Below are 20063 nucleotides of genomic sequence, written 5' to 3' on the forward strand. Positions count from 1 at the left end.
GGGAAAATACTGGTGGCTTAAGTCCAAATCCAAGCCTTTCGGTTTACTGCGTGACCTTAGGCAAGGTTATGTCTCTGAATTTCCTCATCTTGAAAGTCACACGTAAGCCTGTCGGGAATGGGGACCTGTGTCTCTGGTCGTCATCGATTGTATTCCCTGAACTTGTCACGGCTTCGGACATGATCAGTGCTCAATGTGTACGTGTCGAATGAAAAGAATAACATGTATGACGCGGGTCAAGACGAAATGAGATGAGATGCCTGGCCCTGTGTGGTGAATGAAGGCTTTTAGTGTTACTGATAAGCACACGTCACAGTCATAAACCAGGTAACTGAGTGGTGGTGCCTCTGCTCCACTGAGAAAACTGAGAGGTTCATTTCTTACCCAAAGTCAGGCAACTTGTTGTGAAGCTGGGATCTGAGGCCACATCTGCTTGACGCTGAGTTCTGTGTTTGCTCTTTCCGCCGCAGGGCAGATCTTATTCGTTATGTTCCCTGAAATTGAAAGAACACGGCCATCTCATCCCTTCTCTCAACTTGTCGCTGCGGTCCCCAGACCACTTATGATTTGTGATGCTTACAGACTGTTACTAGCAACTCTGCTTTTCCTCTCTCCTTTAGTATTCCGTCGGAGATTAAGAATAAATTTGTATTTTTTTCCTTAGCAACGTTCTGTACTACATTGCATAGGCATTTTCACCCTGCCTTCTCTCTCTCTCCTTGTAAAAACCTAAGCTGGTGTTAGAGAAGGCATCTCTATTTAATTTTCCTTCCTGTATTTAGATGTTGGGAGCGTTCGAAGGAGATTTCAAGGAGGTCGTGATGCAGGAGAACAGTGGGTTTTGTTTTGCACTCTGACTTATCAGTGAGAGGCGCACAGGCGGGAGTGCGTTTCAGGGTTAGTTAATGAATTACCTGTTAATGCAGCAAATCCAGCAGGTTTTTTTTTTTTAATTAATTAATTAATTTATGGCTGTATTGGGCCTTTGTTTCTGTGCGAGGGCTTTCTCTAGTTGTGGCAAGCGGGGTCCACTCTTCATCGCGGTGCGCGGGCCTCTCACTATCGCGGCCTCTCTTGTTGCGGAGCACAAGCTCCAGATGCGCAGGCTCAGCAGTTGTGGCTCACGGGCCCAGTTGCTCCGCGGCATGTGGGATCTTCCCAGACCAGGGCTCCAACCCGTGTCCCCTGCATCGGCAGGCAGATTCTCAACCACTGCGCCACCAGGGAAGCCCAATCCAGCAGGTTTTATGCCAGGCCTTGGGGGTACAAAGACCAAGAAGGACCCCTCCGCATGTGGTGGGAGGTGATGCATAAATAACTAACATACAGTCCCCAGCTCTCTGTCAGACATCAATGTAAAATCAACGTAAAAGTGCTCTTGGGGGCACAGAGGAGGGACTCGGGAGGAAGGAGGCCCATCAGCCCGGAAGGCTCCAGAGGAGAGTGTCTGGAGCTGTTAGTGTTTGTTGAACATGGACAATGTGAGCCCTCTCTTGTGTGCCCTGGAGAGTATTCCCAGTACCCCCAGTCACACCCCTTCCTGGTCAGCACCTCACTCCCCAGGGGCAACCATTGTTTTGACTTCCATCTCCCTGGATGAGTTTTGCTTTTTTTGGATGTTAGGTAAATGGAGTCATACAGCATATACTTTTTTTTTTAAACATCTTTATTGGAGCATAATTGCTTTACAATGGTGTGTCAGTTTCTGCTTTATAACAAAGTGAATCAGCTAAACATATACATATATTCCCATATCTCTTCCCTCTTGCATCTCCCTCCCTCCCACCCTCCCTATCCCACCCCTCTAGGTGGTCACAAAGCACCAAGCTGATCTCCCTGTGCTATGCGGCTGCTTCCCACTAGCTAGCTATTTTACATTTGGAGTGTATATAAGTCCATGCCACGCTCTCACTTCATCCCACCTTACCCTTCCTCCTCCCCGTGTCCTCAAGTCCATTCTCTACATCTGCATCTTTATCCCTGTCCTGCCCCTAGGTTCTTTAGAACCATGTATTTTTTTTTTTTTTTAGATTCCATACATACGTGTTAGCACGCAGTATTTGTTTTTCCCTTTCTGACTTACTTCACTCTGTATGACAGTCTCTAGGTCCCAGCATATACTTTTGCATCTGGCTTTCTTTGCTCAACCTTGTCTGAGGTTCACCCAGGTGGTCATTGTGTGGCAGCAGTATTTGTTTTCTTTCATTCTGTATAGTTTTCAGCTGAACAAATATATCTCTTTATGTTCTCCTGTGGATGGATGTTTGATTTGTTCCGCTTTTGACCACAGGGGAGAATGCTAATCATCATGTCTTTTGGTGCACGTATACCTCAGGTGGAATTGCTGGGTCTGCTTGAGTGGACACTGCTAAGTGGTTTCCCAGTGTGGTCGTACCAGTATATACTTGGACTAGCAATTTTCAATTTTCTGTTTCTTTTCTTTTTGCCATTCTGATAATAGGGTAAGGGTATTTGGTTTTAATTTACATTTCTCTGATGACTAATGACTTGATGTACTTTTTTATATCATATTGACCATTTGGCACCTTCCTTTGTGACCTGCCTATCTGGGGTTGTCTTACTGATTTGTAGGTATACTTTCTGTATTCAGGAGGAGAGTCCTTTGTGGGACATATGTAGTGCAGTATCTTCTCTTGCACTATGGCTTACCTTTTTATTCTCTTAATGTTTTTAACTTTTGTTTTCTTAACTAACAAAAGTTCTTAGTGGTAATGAATTCTGCTTTATAGAATTTTTCTTTTTATGGTTAGTGCCTTTTGTGTTCTGTTTAAGAAATTCTGTGTTATCTTCTAGAAGCTTTGTTCTGTCATTACAAACTAGATCCATGATCTGTTGGAATTAATTTTCTGTTATAGTGTGAGGCAGTGAGTGGTTGATGTTTATTTATTGTAAAGATTGTCCATCCCACTGAGCCTTTGAAATAAATCAGGTGACTGTATATGTTCCATCATCTATTTGTCCTCTCACTAATGTTCTTTTAATTACTATTACTATATAATAAGTCTTAATATCTATAGAGTAAGTCCTCCTACTTTGTTCTTCTTTAACATTGTTTTGGTTATTCTAGGTCCTTTTCATTTCCATGTAAATTTTAAAATCAATTTGGCAATTACCACAAAAAATCTGCTGTGGTTTTGTTTGGGATTACATTGAATCTGTTGGTCATTTTTTACTATATGAAGACATCTGATCTCTGAATATAGTATGTCCTTCCATTTATTTAGGTTTTTAAAAATTTCTCCACAGTACTTTATAGTTTTTTTTAATGTAAAGGTCCTGTGTTTCTTTCATTAAATTTATTCCAGGATATTTGTTATTTTTTGATGGTTTTTAAAATGTCATGTTGTAAACGTTAGTTGGAAGTGGAGTTAATTTTTGTGTGTAGACCTTGAATCCCATGATCTTGCTAAATTCAGTTGTTCTGATAGTTTATCTGTGGATTCTTTTGGGTTTTCTCTGTAGAAAATCATGCTGTCTGTGGATGAGTTTTGTTTCTTTCCAATTCTTATACCTTTTATTTAGTTTTCTTGCCTTATTGCATGACTAGGAACTCCCATACAGTGCTAAATTGAAGTGGTGCTGGCAGAAAGCCTTGTGTGGTGCTGGTCTCTGGGAAAGCTTTCACCATTTCCTCATTAAGTGTGATTTTTGCGGTAAGATACCTTTTATCAGATATCTTACTTTATAATAAATATTTTTACCAGATTAAGGAAGTTCCCTTTTATTCCTAGTTTTATGATTTGAAAAATCATGAATATGTTGCATTTATCAAATGCTTTCTTCCTGCATCTATTGATGGTTATATGTGTTTTCTCCTTTATTTTGTTTATGTGGTTAATAACATTTTTCTAATGTTAAGTAAGCTAACTTTGCATTCTTAGAATAATCCCAACTTGTTCTTGATAGACCATCCTTTATATCTGTTATTGGATTTGATTTGCTAATATTTTGTGTTTTTAAAAAATTTTTTCTGTATTCATAAGAGTGTAGCCTGTAATTTTCCTTTCATATAATGTCCTTGACAAGTTTTGGTATCAAGATTATGCTGACCTTATAAAACGGGTTGAGGAATGTTCTTCCTTCTGTTTTCTCAAAGAGTTTCTGTAAGATTTTTCTCTGGTGGTTAAATGAACTGACCAGTGTGTTAAAACTCATAGACCTGTACACCAAAAAGTCAGTTTTACTGTATATGAATTTTAAAAAATAATTAAAAGCTTTCATGGGAATTTTTTAAAGTGTACACACACACGTGCGTACACACACACACTCCATGTCAAATGATCCTTGAAGGAGCATCAGAAAGTCCTGTTTTTTTTCTTGGTGAATAATACCTATAAATGTATCCATTGAGTGACCTAATAAATTTGCTTTGGGGAGGGGGTGTGTGGGGATTAAAAGGTTTGTTCTCTGGAAGAGTGTGTATGTTTCTTCCTTAAATGTTTGGAAGAATTCACCAGTGAGACCATCTGGACCTGAGTTTTCTCTGTGAGTTTTAAAATTATGGGTATTTTTGGAAATTTTTTGCTGAGTTATAATTATAAAACATGAATACCGCAGGTTGAGGAAAAATTTGGAAGGATGTAGGAACATGAAGCTGTAGTTTCTTCTGTAGTGTAGGAGAAAAGAAAGCATCCTGAGAAAGACCGAAGATGAAGCCGAAGAAAGGGGGCCGTGTGTTGGGGGTGGCTGACTCCTCTGTTGTTGTGGTCACTTTGTCAATGATTACTCTGCGCTCACCCTGAGCTGCTGATGTGCCAGACCCAAGAAAGGTCAGTTTGACTCCTTGGGCAGTGAGGAATTTGACCAGAAGTTTTAAGTAGGAAAGCAGGAATTTTAAGCGTATAAACATCGTCCAGAACAGTGTGCTTCTCGAACTTGAGCAGCATCAGAGCCACCTGGAGGGCTCGTTAAACAGAGGTTGCTGGGCCCTACCCCAGAGTTTCTGATTCAGTAGGTCTGGATGGGGCTCAAGAATTGGTATTTCTAGCCAGCTCCCAGGTAATGCTGCCTCTGGTCCAGACACCCCACTTTGGGGTCCCCCGCATTGTTAGAGCATGTTTGTTAGTGTCAGCTGCCCTGGGGCAGGACTTCTGTCGGTTTTGTTCACTGATCTCAGGGCCTGGCACAGGCTACGTGCTCAGTACCACTCTTGTGCCCTCTTATCTCCCATATTTGATTGTCTTTTCTTTTTAGTTGCCAACGTTTGATTTTTTTAAAAAGCAGTACAGATATTTGTAATGTAGAAGTAAAATTTCCCTCTTTGGTCCTCACCGCCTCCTCTTGCCAGAGGTGTCCATCTAATGACTGTCTCCAGTCAGACTTTTTTTTGTGTAGTATCAAACGTTGCAGACACGCCGACAGATTTTTTTTTTTTTTTTAAAGGGACGGTGGAGCCGATTATTAGAAAGAGGACCCTGGCCAAGGCGCCTGGAGGATTGTATTACCATGGGCTAATTGTTGACACATAATTGAACGGTGCTTGCCCCAAGGGCCAGCCAACCTATAGTATCTTCTTGTGGATTTAGAATAGATCAGTTCCATAGACCTTGAAGTTGTTAGTTAGATCTTGTCCTTTAAAATTTTTGAACCCTACTTGGAGTCATGGAGGGAGAATCCCGTAGTGATGGTTCTAATGCAGGTATTTGGACAGAGATTTATGTGACCGTGTTTGTGACTCACCTAAATACTTAGTTGCTTCTTTACAAAGTGCAGGGTCTGGCCCAAAGGAGTAGCTCAAAGTGGTTCCAGATACATTTTGCCTTGCCTCTCGGTCAGCAGTGGCCGTGGGTTTGGTGGTCGTTCGCCTATCCTGGCGTGGTGTGGCTCTGGGTCTTGGCAGGGTGCTGAGATGCGGGAGCAGAGCTGTGCTGGGGCCCAGGAACCCGGTCACTCAGCTTTGCTTCCCAGACTCCCCGCACCCTCCCTCCCTGTGATTAGTTAGGAGTCAGAGCCTACCCGCACTGCCTGCCTTTCCAGCTGGTCCGCTCCGCCCTGCATGCCTCAGTCTTCCAGACGGTGTGGAGCAGGGCTCGGAAGGGCGCCCATAGTGTTTCCTGGGACTGTGGCTCCAGCTGGGCAGGAATGTTTCCAGAGGAGGGTCAGCGCCTCTGTGGCTGGCCATGCAGACCCGGGTGCTTACCGTAGACGTGATGGCCTGCTCCCCTGCGCTCCTGTTAATGGACAGGTTTGTGGTTGCGGTCTCGCCTTTCTTGCTTTTGTAATTGGAGACTTAACTGGAGCAAGGTTTCTACCACGTTATGGAGGATTTAACATGATTTAGCCCGCCCACCCCACCATGGGGCAGAGTTGTTTCTTTGGATATTCCTCAGTTTAAAATGGGTCTGATCCAGCAAGGGTCTGCTGTGTGTGTGTGCCCGAGTTCTCGGGCCTGTGTTTACATCCGTGCTCACTGCCTGCGCCCCCCTCCCTTGTGTGTTATCACTGTTTTTAGGGGATTAAATGTTTAGCGTCAGATGCTACTTGGGTAACATTTTCTGAAAGAGGAGAGACTCCGGGTACTTTTAGTTGTGTGTGGAACTAGGAATTTTTGGCACAATGATTTTGATCGCAGTAATAACGCCTCCGTGTCTTTCTTACTCACTTCCTATTTCCCACAGGGGAGGGAGAATTTTATCACACAGGAGGTTTGCTTTGCAGAATGCTGTTTTATCTTTGGTGTTTCTGTGGCAGTTGAAGTGAGCTAGCCTCTTCCCCTTGCGTTTTCAGAGCGGAGTCAGAGGCGCAGCGTAAGTATATGTGGCAGTGGAGCATGTCAGTTTTTGAGGGGTGGACGTCTGGAAAAAATACCTATGAGGTGGAACTTTAGTGCAATCAGTGGAGATTTTTCCCTTCTCTGCCTCAGATGAGCGTCACGATTGATATGTCCCTTGAGGAGCAAATTGCTTAACCTCACCAAGCCTGTGTCCTGTCTGTGTGGTAGTAACTATAATACCTTTCTTGTAGGGTTGTTTCACACATAAGATACACTAGAAGTGCTTGGTGCAGGACCAGTGCCTGACAGGTGATCTGTGATGCAGGAAGTGGTGGAGAAGATACCCATCTGGGCCAGGGAGTTCTCGGGGCAGCTGGTGTTTCCGCTTGTTTCTGATTGCTTTGGAAGCAGGATTTGCTAACAGTTTGTTAATGAGACAGGAGGGGAGGGCAAGAAGCCCCAAGTAATTACTGAATTACAAACGGGAGTTCAAGCGTACGTTGTCTTGAAGGAGGAGGACTTCAGAGGTTTATTTCTTAAGACTCTGAGAAGTTTTGAGAAACCCCTGAGGAGTGCCGCTGGCTTGTGGAACCTGCTCCACCAGGTCAGGGAGGATTGCGTCCTTCCACCCCAGCTGTCCTCCGTCTTCTGGGACAGCCCTGACTCCACACCTGCCAGGGAGCGGCCTCGCTCTGTGCCGTTTAGCTGTGTCTCTCTGGGCAGGACTCCTCAACCTCTCCGAATCCTAGCTTCTCCTATTTTAAATGGGCGGGGATAATTCTCATGTAATCTTTATGAAAATTCCCTGAAAAAAGCATACATTCAGTAAGTTTGAGTCTTTTCCTATATACCAGGAACTGTTCCAGACACTAGAGGCACCACAGTAAATAGAAGAGACAGCATTCACCCCCGTGGACTTTACATTTTGGTGACAGAAGACAAAATCACAGGTCAATAGTATCTAGGAATGTACTTGAGTGCCTGCTGGGGGCCCACACTGCTATCAGTGCACTCACAGCGCCTTGATGTTCGCGAGCACAGGGACCCAGGTCTAACACCTCATAATCTTGTCAGCGAGCATTTTGCCTCTCACTGCTGTGGCGTCTCCCGTTGCGGAGCACAGGCTCCGGACGCGCAGGCTCAGCGGCCATGGCTCACGGCCCCAGCCGCTCCGCGGCACGTGGGATCCTCCCGGACCGGGGCACGAACCCGCGTCCCCTGCATCGGCAGGCGGACTCTCAGCCACTGCGCCACCAGGGAAGCCCTGTCAGCGAGCATTTTTAATTGCTCCTGGAATCGCCTTCTTTTGGCTTCAGTAACTTGGGAAAGTTAAGCTTGTGTGGGGTGGAGGTGAAGGTAACAACCTCGGCCTCACAACACCTACGAAGAAAGGGTATTATTGGTTTTTTGGCTCTATGATCGCTTGTCTAAAAACAGAGACATGGAACGTTGGACATAAGTTGGTGCTGGAGTTTCACCTGCTGGAGTTTTATCACCTGTGAGCACCGGCAGCCGCTGCGACACTCGTCCCAGGTTTCAGAAGCCAAAGACATAGAACTGGGTTTATGACAACGTTAATGATACTTAACCTTCAGGACCTCTCACTTGTACCTAATGAGTTTTTCTTTCTTTAAAGAGGATTCCCCAAATTGTATAAGCTTCAAGGCTCCCCTGATCCTTTAAGCCTGCCTATGAGTAGATCATGAACCCTGGGGTTGTTTCAGTCTTTTTGTGACACTTGAAAGAAAATCTTTTTTAAGCCAATACATCATTTCAACATGTGCACCCTTCAAGTGGTCAGTGGCCGCATGTGGCTAGCGGCTCTGGTGTTGGTCAGTGCAGGGCCAAACCTTTGGTCAGAAGGTGAGGGGCGTTCAGGTCTCCAGGTGTTGCTTTCCCCACTCACACTCAGCCGCTTTTGCCTGTACCTCCTGTCAGTGGGGCACAGGGGACAAGCCTGCAGCAGGAAGGATCCTGGTGACTTAGAGCGCAGAGGAGGCTGAGAAAAGGGGAGGTGTGGTCAGGATCTGAGCAGGCTCACACCTGACTCTTCCTGTTGAGGGCTGGGATCCTACAGGCCCATCTCGTCCCAGCTAAACGTCAGTAGGCAAGCTGACTCCTCAATCGGATGGCGCTGGTTTCTTGCGGCATGGCATCCACGGTGCCTGTGCACGTCCAGCCTCACGGGGGAGCTGGCAGGACCTGACGCACTGTTATGTCGAACGCTGCTTTGTCACCGGTGTCCCATATCTTGTCCTCTGAGTTGGTGCGTATTGAGACAGGAATAAATATGCAAAAAGCCCTGGGGTAGATGCCGGGGGAGACCCTGGCTGAGCCTGGGGACAGTCACTCCCTGCTCGCCAGCACTCAGTCCCCAGGCGGAGTTTCGGTGGCCAAGTGTGTGTGCAAGTGCCTGTGCACGGCCTGCGGGGTCCAGTGCCTCGTTTAATCCTCACGACCGCCCGTGAGGCAGGCACTCCTGGCTCCTCTTTCAGGAGCACTTTGAGGGCAGAGGGAACAGCATGTGTGACGGTGCCGCGAGCAGCTGGAAGCCACTGAAGGGATTTGGGGCCGGGGCTGCGTGGTCCATCCGTGCTTTCAACAGACGGCCCCGGCCGCTGTGTGAAGAGATGGTGTTGGAGTTCTGCAGGTGCCCAGGGCTTTTTGGGTCACGGAGCCGTGCCCAAGGGACAGGGACCACAGGCCCTTAAAGGCCCGGGCCCGAGGGGGCGGCCAGACCATAGCCATCGGGCCGAGCGGTTTGCCGTTAGCCTGAGGAGAGGCCGAAGGTTTCTAAGCACATAGGGCTGCCTTTTCTGTTGTTCAGCATAGTTGAGGCCCTCAGAGAGTATTCGTTGAATGAATGAGGCCTGGTGGGTTGTTGAGAGGCATCTCCACTCTGGCCCCCTGCCTGTAGGGGGTGCTTCTGGGGCAGGGCTGCTGGAGGCTTAGACGCCACGGTCAGCCTCTTGGGAGACGTGCTTGTCCGCTGTCTTCGGAAGAGTCTTCAGGTGCTTCCGCTGCCAGCTGTGGGAGGGTAGATTTGAGTGGATTTGAGTGGCCGCTTGGAAGAAGGGGGCTAGTGAGGAGTTAAGCCATGCCCTCTCCCGCACACGCGCGCGCTCGTGTGTGTGTGTGTGTGTGTGTAGGTAGGTGGGGTGAGGGGTGCCAGGTTGGTGTGCTTGTGTCCACGTGTGTGCGGGTAGGTGGGGCAGGATCCATCATCTGGAGTCCTGGGTGGCTCTCAGGGAACCTCCACGTGGACAGTCTTGGTAAGATTGTCATTGTGCCCTGTGGATTGGAGACAGGGGACGTATCCAGGAACGGCACGGGTTCTTTATTAGCCCTTGGTGGTCTGATTCCCTTCAGGTGCAGGTAAGAGTCTCCTCCACTTCCATGTTGTTTTTGCCCTTCAGTCAGAGACCGAATTGAGGCCATCAGCCGAGGCCCCTAGCGCGGCCAATAGAGGAAGTGCTTGCTTTCCTTATGGCGAAGGAGTTTAGCTCTCGCACCGAAGGGCCCTTTACTGGGGTGCCCGGTTCTCATCGCCTCTTTGGCACGGTGCTCAGGTGCTCTCCCGGAGCCATCACCCCCCGCTGGCTGCCTTCCCCCCAGGAGCCAGCTTGCCGTGCTGTCCTCTGCCACCCCCTGCCCCGGCCTCTCCCAGCTCCCCGCCTTCCACTGCCCCACCTTTCCAGGGGGACTCCTGCCCCTGCTCAGAGGCTACCTCTGTGTAATTCTCAGTCCTGGGCTTTGATTTGTCCAGATACGTCTCTCTTGCCTTGAGCCCTGCCTTGAGGGTGCCCATGCGTGTGCCCCACCTTTGGAGGTGGCCCCCGCTGGCCTTGGGGTGGCTCCCACCCTGCCTCCTCGCGTCCCCTGCAGACATCTATGCTGGCTGCTCCATTTGCCAGCAGACACATGCTGGATAGAGCGCTGGGGATGCAGAGATGACTCTGCCCTGCCGCCTGGGCCACCCCACCCCAGGGGAAAGGTGTGTGGAGAGGGGAGCAGACAGAGTACCTCCAACAAACACAGAATAACTTGGTGAGGGCTCTAGAAACAGCTGGTGTGGGAGCCCAGGCCTGGGGGCTGGGCTGGTGGCAGGCAGACAGGGAAGGCTTTGCAGAGTAACCCATGTTCAGTAAGAGGACTTGCTTCAGTCACACAGCCCCCGTGTTCTGCCACCTGGTGAAGTGTCAGGGACAGCGGCTGTGACCACTGCCTTCCCCAGGAGCACGAGAGCGCTCTTAGGCATCTGAGGGCCCGGCTTGGGCCGACGCTGTGGTTACACAGCTCACGCGGGGGCCTTCCGAGGGATCCACAGACGCATCTTCCCTCTGGGCCCTCCTGGACTGGGGAGGAGCCTCCGCACTTGCGGGCGTCCCTGAGGGCTCCTCTGAGACCCAGTCAGGAAGGCAGCACAGGTGCCAAAGGGACGGCTCGCCCCGCCGCCCGTGTTCTGGCACTGCACCTGGCCCCCGGAGTGGGGTTGGGTCGTGTGATGGGCAGAGGCGGGTCCTTGGAGCCACCTGGCTCCTGGGCCCAGCAGCCAGCTCCATGCCAGGCTCCCCATGACCCTCGACCTGGAAGGGGAGCTGGGGGCCGGAACCGTTTTCTGGTGGGCTTCCCCACTCCCCGTGCCTGCACCAGGGTTGCAGATGGCACAGCAGCTGAAGCTGGGGAGGGATTCCTTTGTGCTCAGAGCTCCTGGTACGTGTGGTGACTGCAACTTCACAAAAAGTAATACATCCAAAGATACCTTTTACAGACCTTTCAAAAGTCATGGCCTATTATGTATAGCTTAAGCTCTTACGCTAAAAATAATTCTGCAACTCTGATTTTTTGGCCTCGCCATGCGGCATGTGGGATCTTAGTTCCCCGACCAGGGATCGAACCTGCGCCCCCCGCACTGGAAGCGTGGAGTCTTAACCACTGGACCGCCAGGGGAGTCCCACAACTTTGATTTTTGATAAACTTTATCTGCACTACATTGGTGTGAACTTATGTAGCCTTAGCAGTGGGCAGAGAAACCAAGGTTTCTGTTCCCCTTGGTTCACCTCCTGCTGGTCGGTCTCAGCGAATAGCACCACCGTTTACACCCAGCCTCCCAGATCACAAAGCCCAGGCTTCTTTTGAGTTTCCCCGTACCCAGTCCCTTCTGAGCGGTTCTCTATTGTTACCCCTCTAGACCCTCAGCAACTCACGTCCCTCCAGAGTAAGGTCAGGGTCCTTTGGGAGGCCTACCTCTCATTCCTGGCCCCTCCCCTTTCTGGGTGCGTTTGGTTTCCTCACCTTTTGTCCCTTGCACCCAGTTCCCTTCCTCAGAGGCAACTCCTCTTTAACAAAATGTTAGCCGTTAGTGGATGCAGGCTCTGGATGCCCAAATTCTTAGAACCTTTCTGGGTGGCTGAGGTTTTAGCTTGGTTTTAATTGCGTTAAATCTTTCACGGCTGGCTGAATCTTAGATGTTAAACAGGTTGGGCCTGGAGACACCTCAAACTTCATTTCTTACTAATGTAAATAGAAATTGCCTTGGGGTATGAAACCATTTCTGAAATAGGTTCTATTATAACCACAACAGAAAAACAAGGAAGAATACAAAGAAACCTTGTTTGAAAGTTTTTGTATAATAACTTTCTTTTATATAATTTCAAATTTACTGAGACTTTGCAAGAAAAATACAAGGAACTCCCTTATGTCCTTTACCCAAATTCACTAGCCATTTACATTTTACTCCATTGTTTTATTCATTCTGTGAGTGTGGTATCTATTTTATGTAATTGTATAAGAATTTTTTTTTTTTTTTGCGGTACGCGGTCCTCTCACTGCTGTGGTCTCTCCCGTTGTGGAGCACAGGCTCCGGACGCGCAGGCTCAGCGGCCATGGCTCACGGGCCCAGCCGCTCCGCGGCATGTGGGATCCTCCCGGACCGGGGCATGAACCCGTGTCCCCTGCATCGGCAGGCGGGCTCTCAACCACTGCGCCACCAGGGAAGCCCAAGTGTGTAAGAATTTTGAGGAAGCATTAGAAGAATCATTTGGAGGTATCATGCCCGTTTACCCCTAAGTATGTCAGTATGTTTCCTAAGAACAAAGGCATCCTCTTCCGTAACTGTAGTACAGTTATCAAGATCAGGAAATTTAATATTAACCCAATGCTGTTCTCCTCTATACTCTATGTTCAAATTGCGTCCATTGTCCCAGTAGTCTTCTTTATACCTGTCTTGGCCCGTGGTCCAGGATGTGGTACAGGATCCACCTACTGCATTTAATTGTCAGGTCTCTTTAGCCTCCTTTTAATCTGGAACAATTCTTTAGCCTTTCTTTGTCGACTGAAAAAAAAAGCACAGCCTAAAAGTTGAGAATTATGTTTTATTTGGTGGCCTTTCTGAGGTCTATAGCCCAGGAAGGTAGCCTCGCAGATAGCTCTGAGGGACTGTTCCAAAGAGATAAGCAAGGAGCCAGGATATATAGGAGTTTTTGCTGAAAAAAGCAAAAACAAAAAACCATGCAGTTGAACATCAAAAGATTACTGCTAATCACAAAAAAACAGACCTCTCAAGTTAACGATTGTATGGGAAGATGTAAGAGTCTGGGCGGATTGAAATTATTCCTTTGGTATGCATCTTCACTATCTAGGGCCAGTATCCCAGTTTTTCTCCATCCAGAATCCCCTCAGGGCGCACCGTTGAGATGGCTGCAGTGGCTGATGGCTGGATGGCTGCAACATTCTTTGTTTGCCAAAATGACAGGCACTATTTTTTTGTCCACGTGTGACACTGGCATTTTTAGAGTCAGATTCATTATTTCATAGGCTGTCCCTCAGTTTGGGTGTGTCTGCATTTCCTCATGGTTATATTCAGGTGATGCATTTTTGGTAACTGCCATTGACATGGTGCGTCGTTCTCAGCATCAGAGCAGGTGATGTGTGCTGTCTGTCCATCCTGACATTGGGGATGCCAGCTTTGATCACTTGGCTGATGAGGTTTCTCAACTGTAAAGTTAACTATTTTTGCCTTTGTCATTACAAGTAATTTGTGGGAGGTGCTTTCAAACTATGTAAAATTCCTTTTCTTCATCCAGCTTTCACCTACTAGTTTCAGCATCCATTGATTAATTCCTAACCCCATCAATCTTTCTCTGCTTACTAGGGGGACATTCTAAGAGTTTTCCTTCCTCCTCTGTTTGTGTATTTGTATCCATATCCACTTGGGCTCATGGATTTCTTTTTCATTTGATGGGTTATAATCCCATTATTTATTTTGATGATTACATGGTTCCGGATTTAGCTAGTGAGAGCCCTTTTCAAGCTGGGTACTGTTTTCGTGAAACTTGTCCCCATATTTCTTTGAGCACCTTCTTTCTAGCACGCAAGATGCTTCATGCTCATCTTATACTTTCCAGTGAGCCCTAGAAACCCATTTGTTTTTAATGAATGCACCAATACAATGCATTCCAAAACATAGTTTATTTTGTAGTACCATTTGGGATTTATTTATGTTATCTGGGTTTGTTTACATGTTGTTGGGAGAGAAGACCTTGTGATTATCTCATGAGTGGCTTTCTTTTTATGATACATGGAGACTCTTTATAAATAGATAGTATAAATTTACCTTATAGATAATTTAAACTAAGTTAGAGGTTTAAGTACTACAACAGCTGTTATCCTTTGAGCACTGATCATGTACCTGTAATTTTAATTCATATAGTGACCCTTGTTAGACATAAGGAAACTGAGCCTCAGAGAGGTTAATATACCGGTCAGAGTCACACAGCTAGTGAGTGATTGAGCCAGGGTTTCAATTCAGTTTGGTCTGACTTCAAAGCTCACTTTTTTGGATATGCTTTGTTACGCTATAATACATTGCCTTACTCTAAATGATAGAACTTGTACATGCTATTGGTGAATAACAAAAAGCTTGCTGTGGTTCAAGGTCTTTTCACCTGCTTCATAATTCTTTGTCGACATGAAAATCAAGTCTGCAGAATTAAAGTTTGTGGTTCATCACATTGTTCTCTCAAAGGAAAGTCTACTTGTTTTCATTAGAGAGTGATCTGGCTGTCCTAGTGTTTCCGTAAATACCCAACAATTCCCTAACCCTTTTATTTTCTTCCTATAGGAATTTGCTTGCTAGAAAACAAAATGCAAGACTTGACAAACAAAATGACTTGGGATGGAAGTTATTTGGAAAAGTACCACTCCGAGAGAATGCTCAGAAAGAGTCAAAGAAAATACAAAAGGTATACGCGATACAAAAACACAGCAATGTGCGGCACAGCATGCATTTGTGAACCGTGCAGGAAGGACCATTACGGAGGCTTTGAGACTGGAAAGCTTTGCTTTCACTTGCATGCTAAGTACCTAAAATCTAAGTCTGTCTTCAGAATGTGGATGACTTTAACCTTTTCCACTTCTTATAGCTCGTATGCACACATAGGAAAGTTCAGTTGACAGAGCTGGGCTTTAGATATTTATAACTTGATGAAATTTAATCAGTTTTTTTTCAATAAGAGTTGCAAATGTGTTTACTATCTAATTTTTATTAATTGTGTTTGATGTTAAAGAATTCTCCCTCTCTGATCCCAGGGGTTTCTTGGGAAGGACTTAATCCTTCCAGTGCTTCCTTGGACCAGGAAACCTAGGGCCACTGTTACCCAGGCTGCAGTATGACCTCTTCCCCTCGCGGGCCGACGCTGCCCACATGTCTTGGGGGGAGAAGATGGGGTTCAGGGCCAGGCCAGGCGTGTGGAATCTCACCACCACTGGGCTACTTCACTCCCCATGGAGGGAGTGATGCTAGCTGCTGGAGGCATGCGCTCATCTTTACAGGGAGGGGGGCTCAAGCACAGACTCAGCCAGGCCGGGGGTGTCAGCGGCCTCGGCAGCCCTGATTGTTACCACTTGCATCTTCTGCTTGGCCCTGAGTCCCAGCCATTCTAACAGTGCGGTGCTTGCCCGGTGCTGTGACACTGCCCCGCAGCAGCCTTACCCCCCAACCTCAGTTTTGTATTCACGGACAGTTGTTCAACAAACACTTCTAAGTGCCAGCACTGGAGTTATGAGATGGCACTGCACCCAGGCTCCAGAGCACCCCTCTGGTGAGGGAGTGATTCCAGTGCGGGTGTCGCAGGGAGCAGCACAGGTGCGTGGGCAGGGAGGCCGGGCCTGATGGGCGACGCGGCACGGAAGTCTGAGTTTAACGGTGTGACAGAGAATTAATAGTAATGGGGATCGTGTACTGAGTGATTACTATGTCCTGGCAATAAATGAGCCAGCACGTGGGTTTCTAGTTCATTTAAAACTCGCAACAACCTTATGAAGAAGGCACTGTTACTGTCTTCATTTTACCAAAGAAGCCCTGAGACCAGGCTGAGTGACTTGTGCGGCTAGTAAGCGGCGGAGCTGGAGTTCAGCCCCAGGCATTTGGGCGCCAGGGCCCTCGCAGCTGCTGTGCCCCTGCAGGAAGGGAGGGGCAGGTGCTGGGTGGCTCGTGCAGCGTGAACCCAGGGAGCAGTGAGAGGGGCTGTCCATGGGGCCTGTGGGGTGGGATGTGATGCATGCGGAACCTGTCTCTAACCTGGAGGCTCTGGGGAGCCCCTGAAGGGTTTTACTCATGTAGGGAGTGAGGAGGTCCCCCTGGTGAGAGTGTGGCTCTTGGACTAGTCCAGGTGGGAAACAGTGGGGTCTGGCTCAGTGCAGTGGTGGCAGTGGGGCTGCAGAGTATTGCGGCCCTCTGAGTATAAACATGTGAGGTCCAGGGCTGCAGTGTGTGAGCACGTGCTGGGGCTCTGGCTTGGACAGCAAGCTGGCTTTGCACATATTTCATTTTTTATGCCTCGTCAAATTAAAGATGTTTTGAATGTTGTGTAGTGTTCCTTATAGCAGTTGTCTGGACCTAGGAAACTCACAAAGTAAATCAGTGTTGGAATTCATTTTTATAGACTGTTAGAGTTTGAATTTGAATCACTTATTGTGTAGGCTTGTTAAAATAGCATACAATTAAAATATGATGTGTTTGTATGCAGAGCTAAGCTATACATTTCTTAGGAAACTCAGTAGCTAAGCTGTTATAAAATTCTTAAAGAAATCTACGGTTCTCAAAAAAGTAACCATTATGCTAAATAGATTTTCCCATGGCTCTTAATGTCACTTGCATCATGTTTGAATTTCTTTGTTATCTGTGTTGTACCGTTTTTTTTAAGGTGAACATGGATTATGTTCTTGGACTTAAAGGATTTTTGTGAACTGAAGTGACTAGGTCAGCTAATTATGTAGTAACACAGTACTGCAAAGAAGAGGGCCATCTGGCTCTAACCATCAATAATAAAGGATGTAATCGTACCTGCATGCGTCATACAATCCTGCCTCTGTCCTGTTTGCTCATGCTTTGTGTCTCTGGCCCTCTCATTTGTCACCCTGTCCCCTCCTCCCCCGAGCTGGCAAGGCCTGAGAGGGATCCAGAGCCGGGGACCTGCCCCTGGGAGGAACTCCTGGGCACCAGGCTCGAGCTGGCTGCTGTCACAGGTGTCGGCTCACATGGCCTCCCCTCCCCACTTTAGAGAGCCCATCACTGGGGTCCGAGTGTCCAGACTTGTGATCCCGAATGGTGACAATAACTCTAGTTAGAGCTAAAGCATAACTGAGCTATTTAGTAAACTCTAATTCCCTTTCCCTTTCTCTTTGGAAGTTTTTTATACGTGAGAGAGGTAGCATCATGTAGTGATTTAAAAGCATGGACTCTGGAGTCAGGCGTATTGCGTTTGGATCCCAGCTCTGCTACACTTTGGCTGTGTGACTTTGGGCAAGTTCCTTAACCCTTCTGAGCCTCATTTTCCTGCTCTCTAACGTTAGGAGAATAATAGTACCTGCCTCCGAGGTGGTGAGGATTAAATGAGTGACTACACATCACGTGCTGCAAGCAGTTACGAGTGTCCCAAGCGCTAGAAAGTGTCTGCTGGTATCATTGTTCATTTCCCGTGACTGGGAAATGGACCACAGTGTGAGAGGGTGAGCCTGTGCCCTCCATAGATCCCTTAGTTTGCTTGTTCAGCAAACCTTGCGCCATTTTGGGGCCAGGTCTTGTACTGGGCACTGGAGACACAAAAGCGGATGGGTGTACATGTCTCAAGGAGCCCGTGGTGAGCCGAGGGTTCAGGTACGAACACCAGCCAAGATCTTTGGACTTGAAGGCTCGGGTTTGATTTCCGGCGTCCCCCCTTCTTGTCCGTATGACCTTGGGCCAGTGACTTCTCTGGTTCCTCATCTGCAGAATGGGCCTGTTAATTTATAAATTAACAGATAATGTATGGGAAGTATTTTTGCCCAATGTTTAGCACAGTGTGTGGCCCAGAGTTAGTACTCGGGTGTGGCGGTCATGACTTCTTGTTAATAAATTGGTCCATTAAGTGGACTGGGTGCTGTATGTGGTTTGCCCAGGGTGCTCGGGGGCACAGCTGACTTCACTGTAACTGGGCCACATTCTCTTGGTTTGGGCCTTCTATTTTGGTTGCCATTTTTAAGGAAATGATGCAATGTTATTGATACTTTCAGTTAACTTTTCAAATTCCATAAAAATTTTGAAATGCAAGTAATTTTCTGTCAGCTTGCATTATGATTTTTCCTAGGGGAAGCAAAAATGACCAAGAATAACTATGAGAATCACACTAAACCAGTGGTTCTCAGATTGTGGTCCCCAAGCTCACATCATCATCACCTGGGCATTTGTTAGAAACACAAGTTCTCAGGCCTCTCGCCCCAGACACACGAAACAAACTCTGGGGCTGGGGCACAACAAGTTGTGTCTTAACAGTGCTCCAGGCATTTGTTCTAATGCACACCAAAATTTAAGAACCACTGCCGTGTGAGAAGGGAATGCTGGCTATTAGGAGGAAAATAGCCGTCTTTGCCCACAGCGGGTTAAATAAAGGGCCCAGGTATGCCGTGTACACTTTCGGCCATTGCTGGTGGACTGGGGAAGCTCTTGAGAATAAAGCCGGGGAGAAGGTATTTGAAGATAGTTGCCTTCCGGTCTCCTGTCGTTGGGTGTGTATGGACCAGGGCTCTGGCCAGATTGGCGCGGGTGGCGATGCTGTCTCAGAAGTACAGTCCTTTGTTTTGTGAATGAAGAGGAACCTTCTTTCTTGGATTCCATGGTCCTTTCACGTGTTCCACAAATTTGAGACACTGTGTGGATCAATCCTGGTTATTATAATGAAGGGCAAAGACTTATTCGGGCCCTGCCTTCACTGGAACTTACCAGGGGTCGGGGAAAGAAAGATTTGAACAAATAACTCTACAGATAATTGTAGCTGTGATAAATGTTGCGAAGGAAAAGTAGAGTGCAGCCGTCCTGAGACGCTCCTGTACCACTGAGCACATTTCTCTGAGATTGGTTTTCAGGTGACCCCCAGGTGTTAGGTCCAATGGTTATTTCCCTCAGCCCGTGTCCACTTCTCTGCTCCTTGGGAGGCTTTCTAACTGTGGCTTCCAGGTCACCACACTCTTCCTCCTTTTTAAGTTTCCTTTGCTGGGTGCCCTCAGCTTTCCAGCCCTCTGAACATTAGGGTGCCTCTCGAGCGCTTCTTCATCTGTGGGCACCTCTGGGAGATCTCCGCTGGACTCAGGCTGTAAATGTCATGTCTACGCCGACCACCAGCCAGGCCTTCACCCCTGAACTCCAGACGTAGGCAGCCAGCTGCCTACTGGACAGCTCCACCTGGACGTCTGATAGACATTTCGTGGCTAACAAGCACCGAGCTAAACACTGATTTTCTTTCTTTCTTTTTCTTTAAAAAATTATTTATTTATTTTTGGCTGCGTTGGGTCTTCGGTGCTGCGCACGGGCTTTCTCTAGTTGCGGTGAGCAGGGGCTACTCTTCGTTGTGGTGCGCGGGCTTCTCATTGCGGTGGCTTCTCCTGTTGCAGAGCACGGGCTCTAGGCACGAGGGCTTCAGCAGTTGCAGAACGTGGGCTCAGTAGTTGTGGCTTGCGGGCTGTAGAGCGCAGACTCGGTAGTTGTGGTGCACGGGCTTAGCTGCCCCGCGGCATGTGGGATCTTCCCTGACCAGGGCTCGAACCTGTGTCCTCTGCATTGGCAGGCGGATTCTTAACCACTGCGCCCCCAGGGAAGTCCCAACTCTGATTTTCTTTTTCCACTCTGTCGGACCTGTTCCCTTTGCAGCTTTCCCCATGTTAGTGAATGGCAGCCTCAGCCTTCTTTTTCAGGCCTGAAACTTCAGAATTGCTCTTGACTTCTCTTTCTCATGCCTCGCTTCCAGTCTGACAGGTGTTTTGTTTTTGTTTAGGCTCTGTGGGTGAATCCGATGTG

The 20063-nt window shown here is 47.7% G+C and overlaps 1 protein-coding gene across 8 annotated transcripts in view; it reads left to right on the plus strand.

Moving 5' to 3' along the window:
• TBC1D14 (TBC1 domain family member 14) overlaps positions 1-20063 on the plus strand; it is a 103070-nt gene that overhangs the window by 31697 nt on the left and 51310 nt on the right. For 6 of the 8 annotated variants that reach the window (XM_029234768.1, XM_029234771.1, XM_029234766.1 and 3 more), the window contains exon 3: positions 14856-14976. The exons of 1 other annotated variant lie outside the window; for it this stretch is intronic. In XM_029234768.1, coding sequence (XP_029090601.1) covers positions 14856-14976 — 121 coding nt within the window. Of the gene's footprint in view, positions 1-6105; positions 6206-14855; positions 14977-20063 lie in introns of those variants that run through there. One more of the 8 variants, XM_029234772.1, reaches the window with a different exon arrangement.

Source organism: Monodon monoceros, unplaced genomic scaffold (assembly GCF_005190385.1).
Source record: "Monodon monoceros isolate NGI ecotype Baffin Bay Population unplaced genomic scaffold, NGI_Narwhal_1 Super_Scaffold_20, whole genome shotgun sequence".
NCBI classification, from domain to species: Eukaryota; Metazoa; Chordata; class Mammalia; order Artiodactyla; family Monodontidae; genus Monodon; species Monodon monoceros.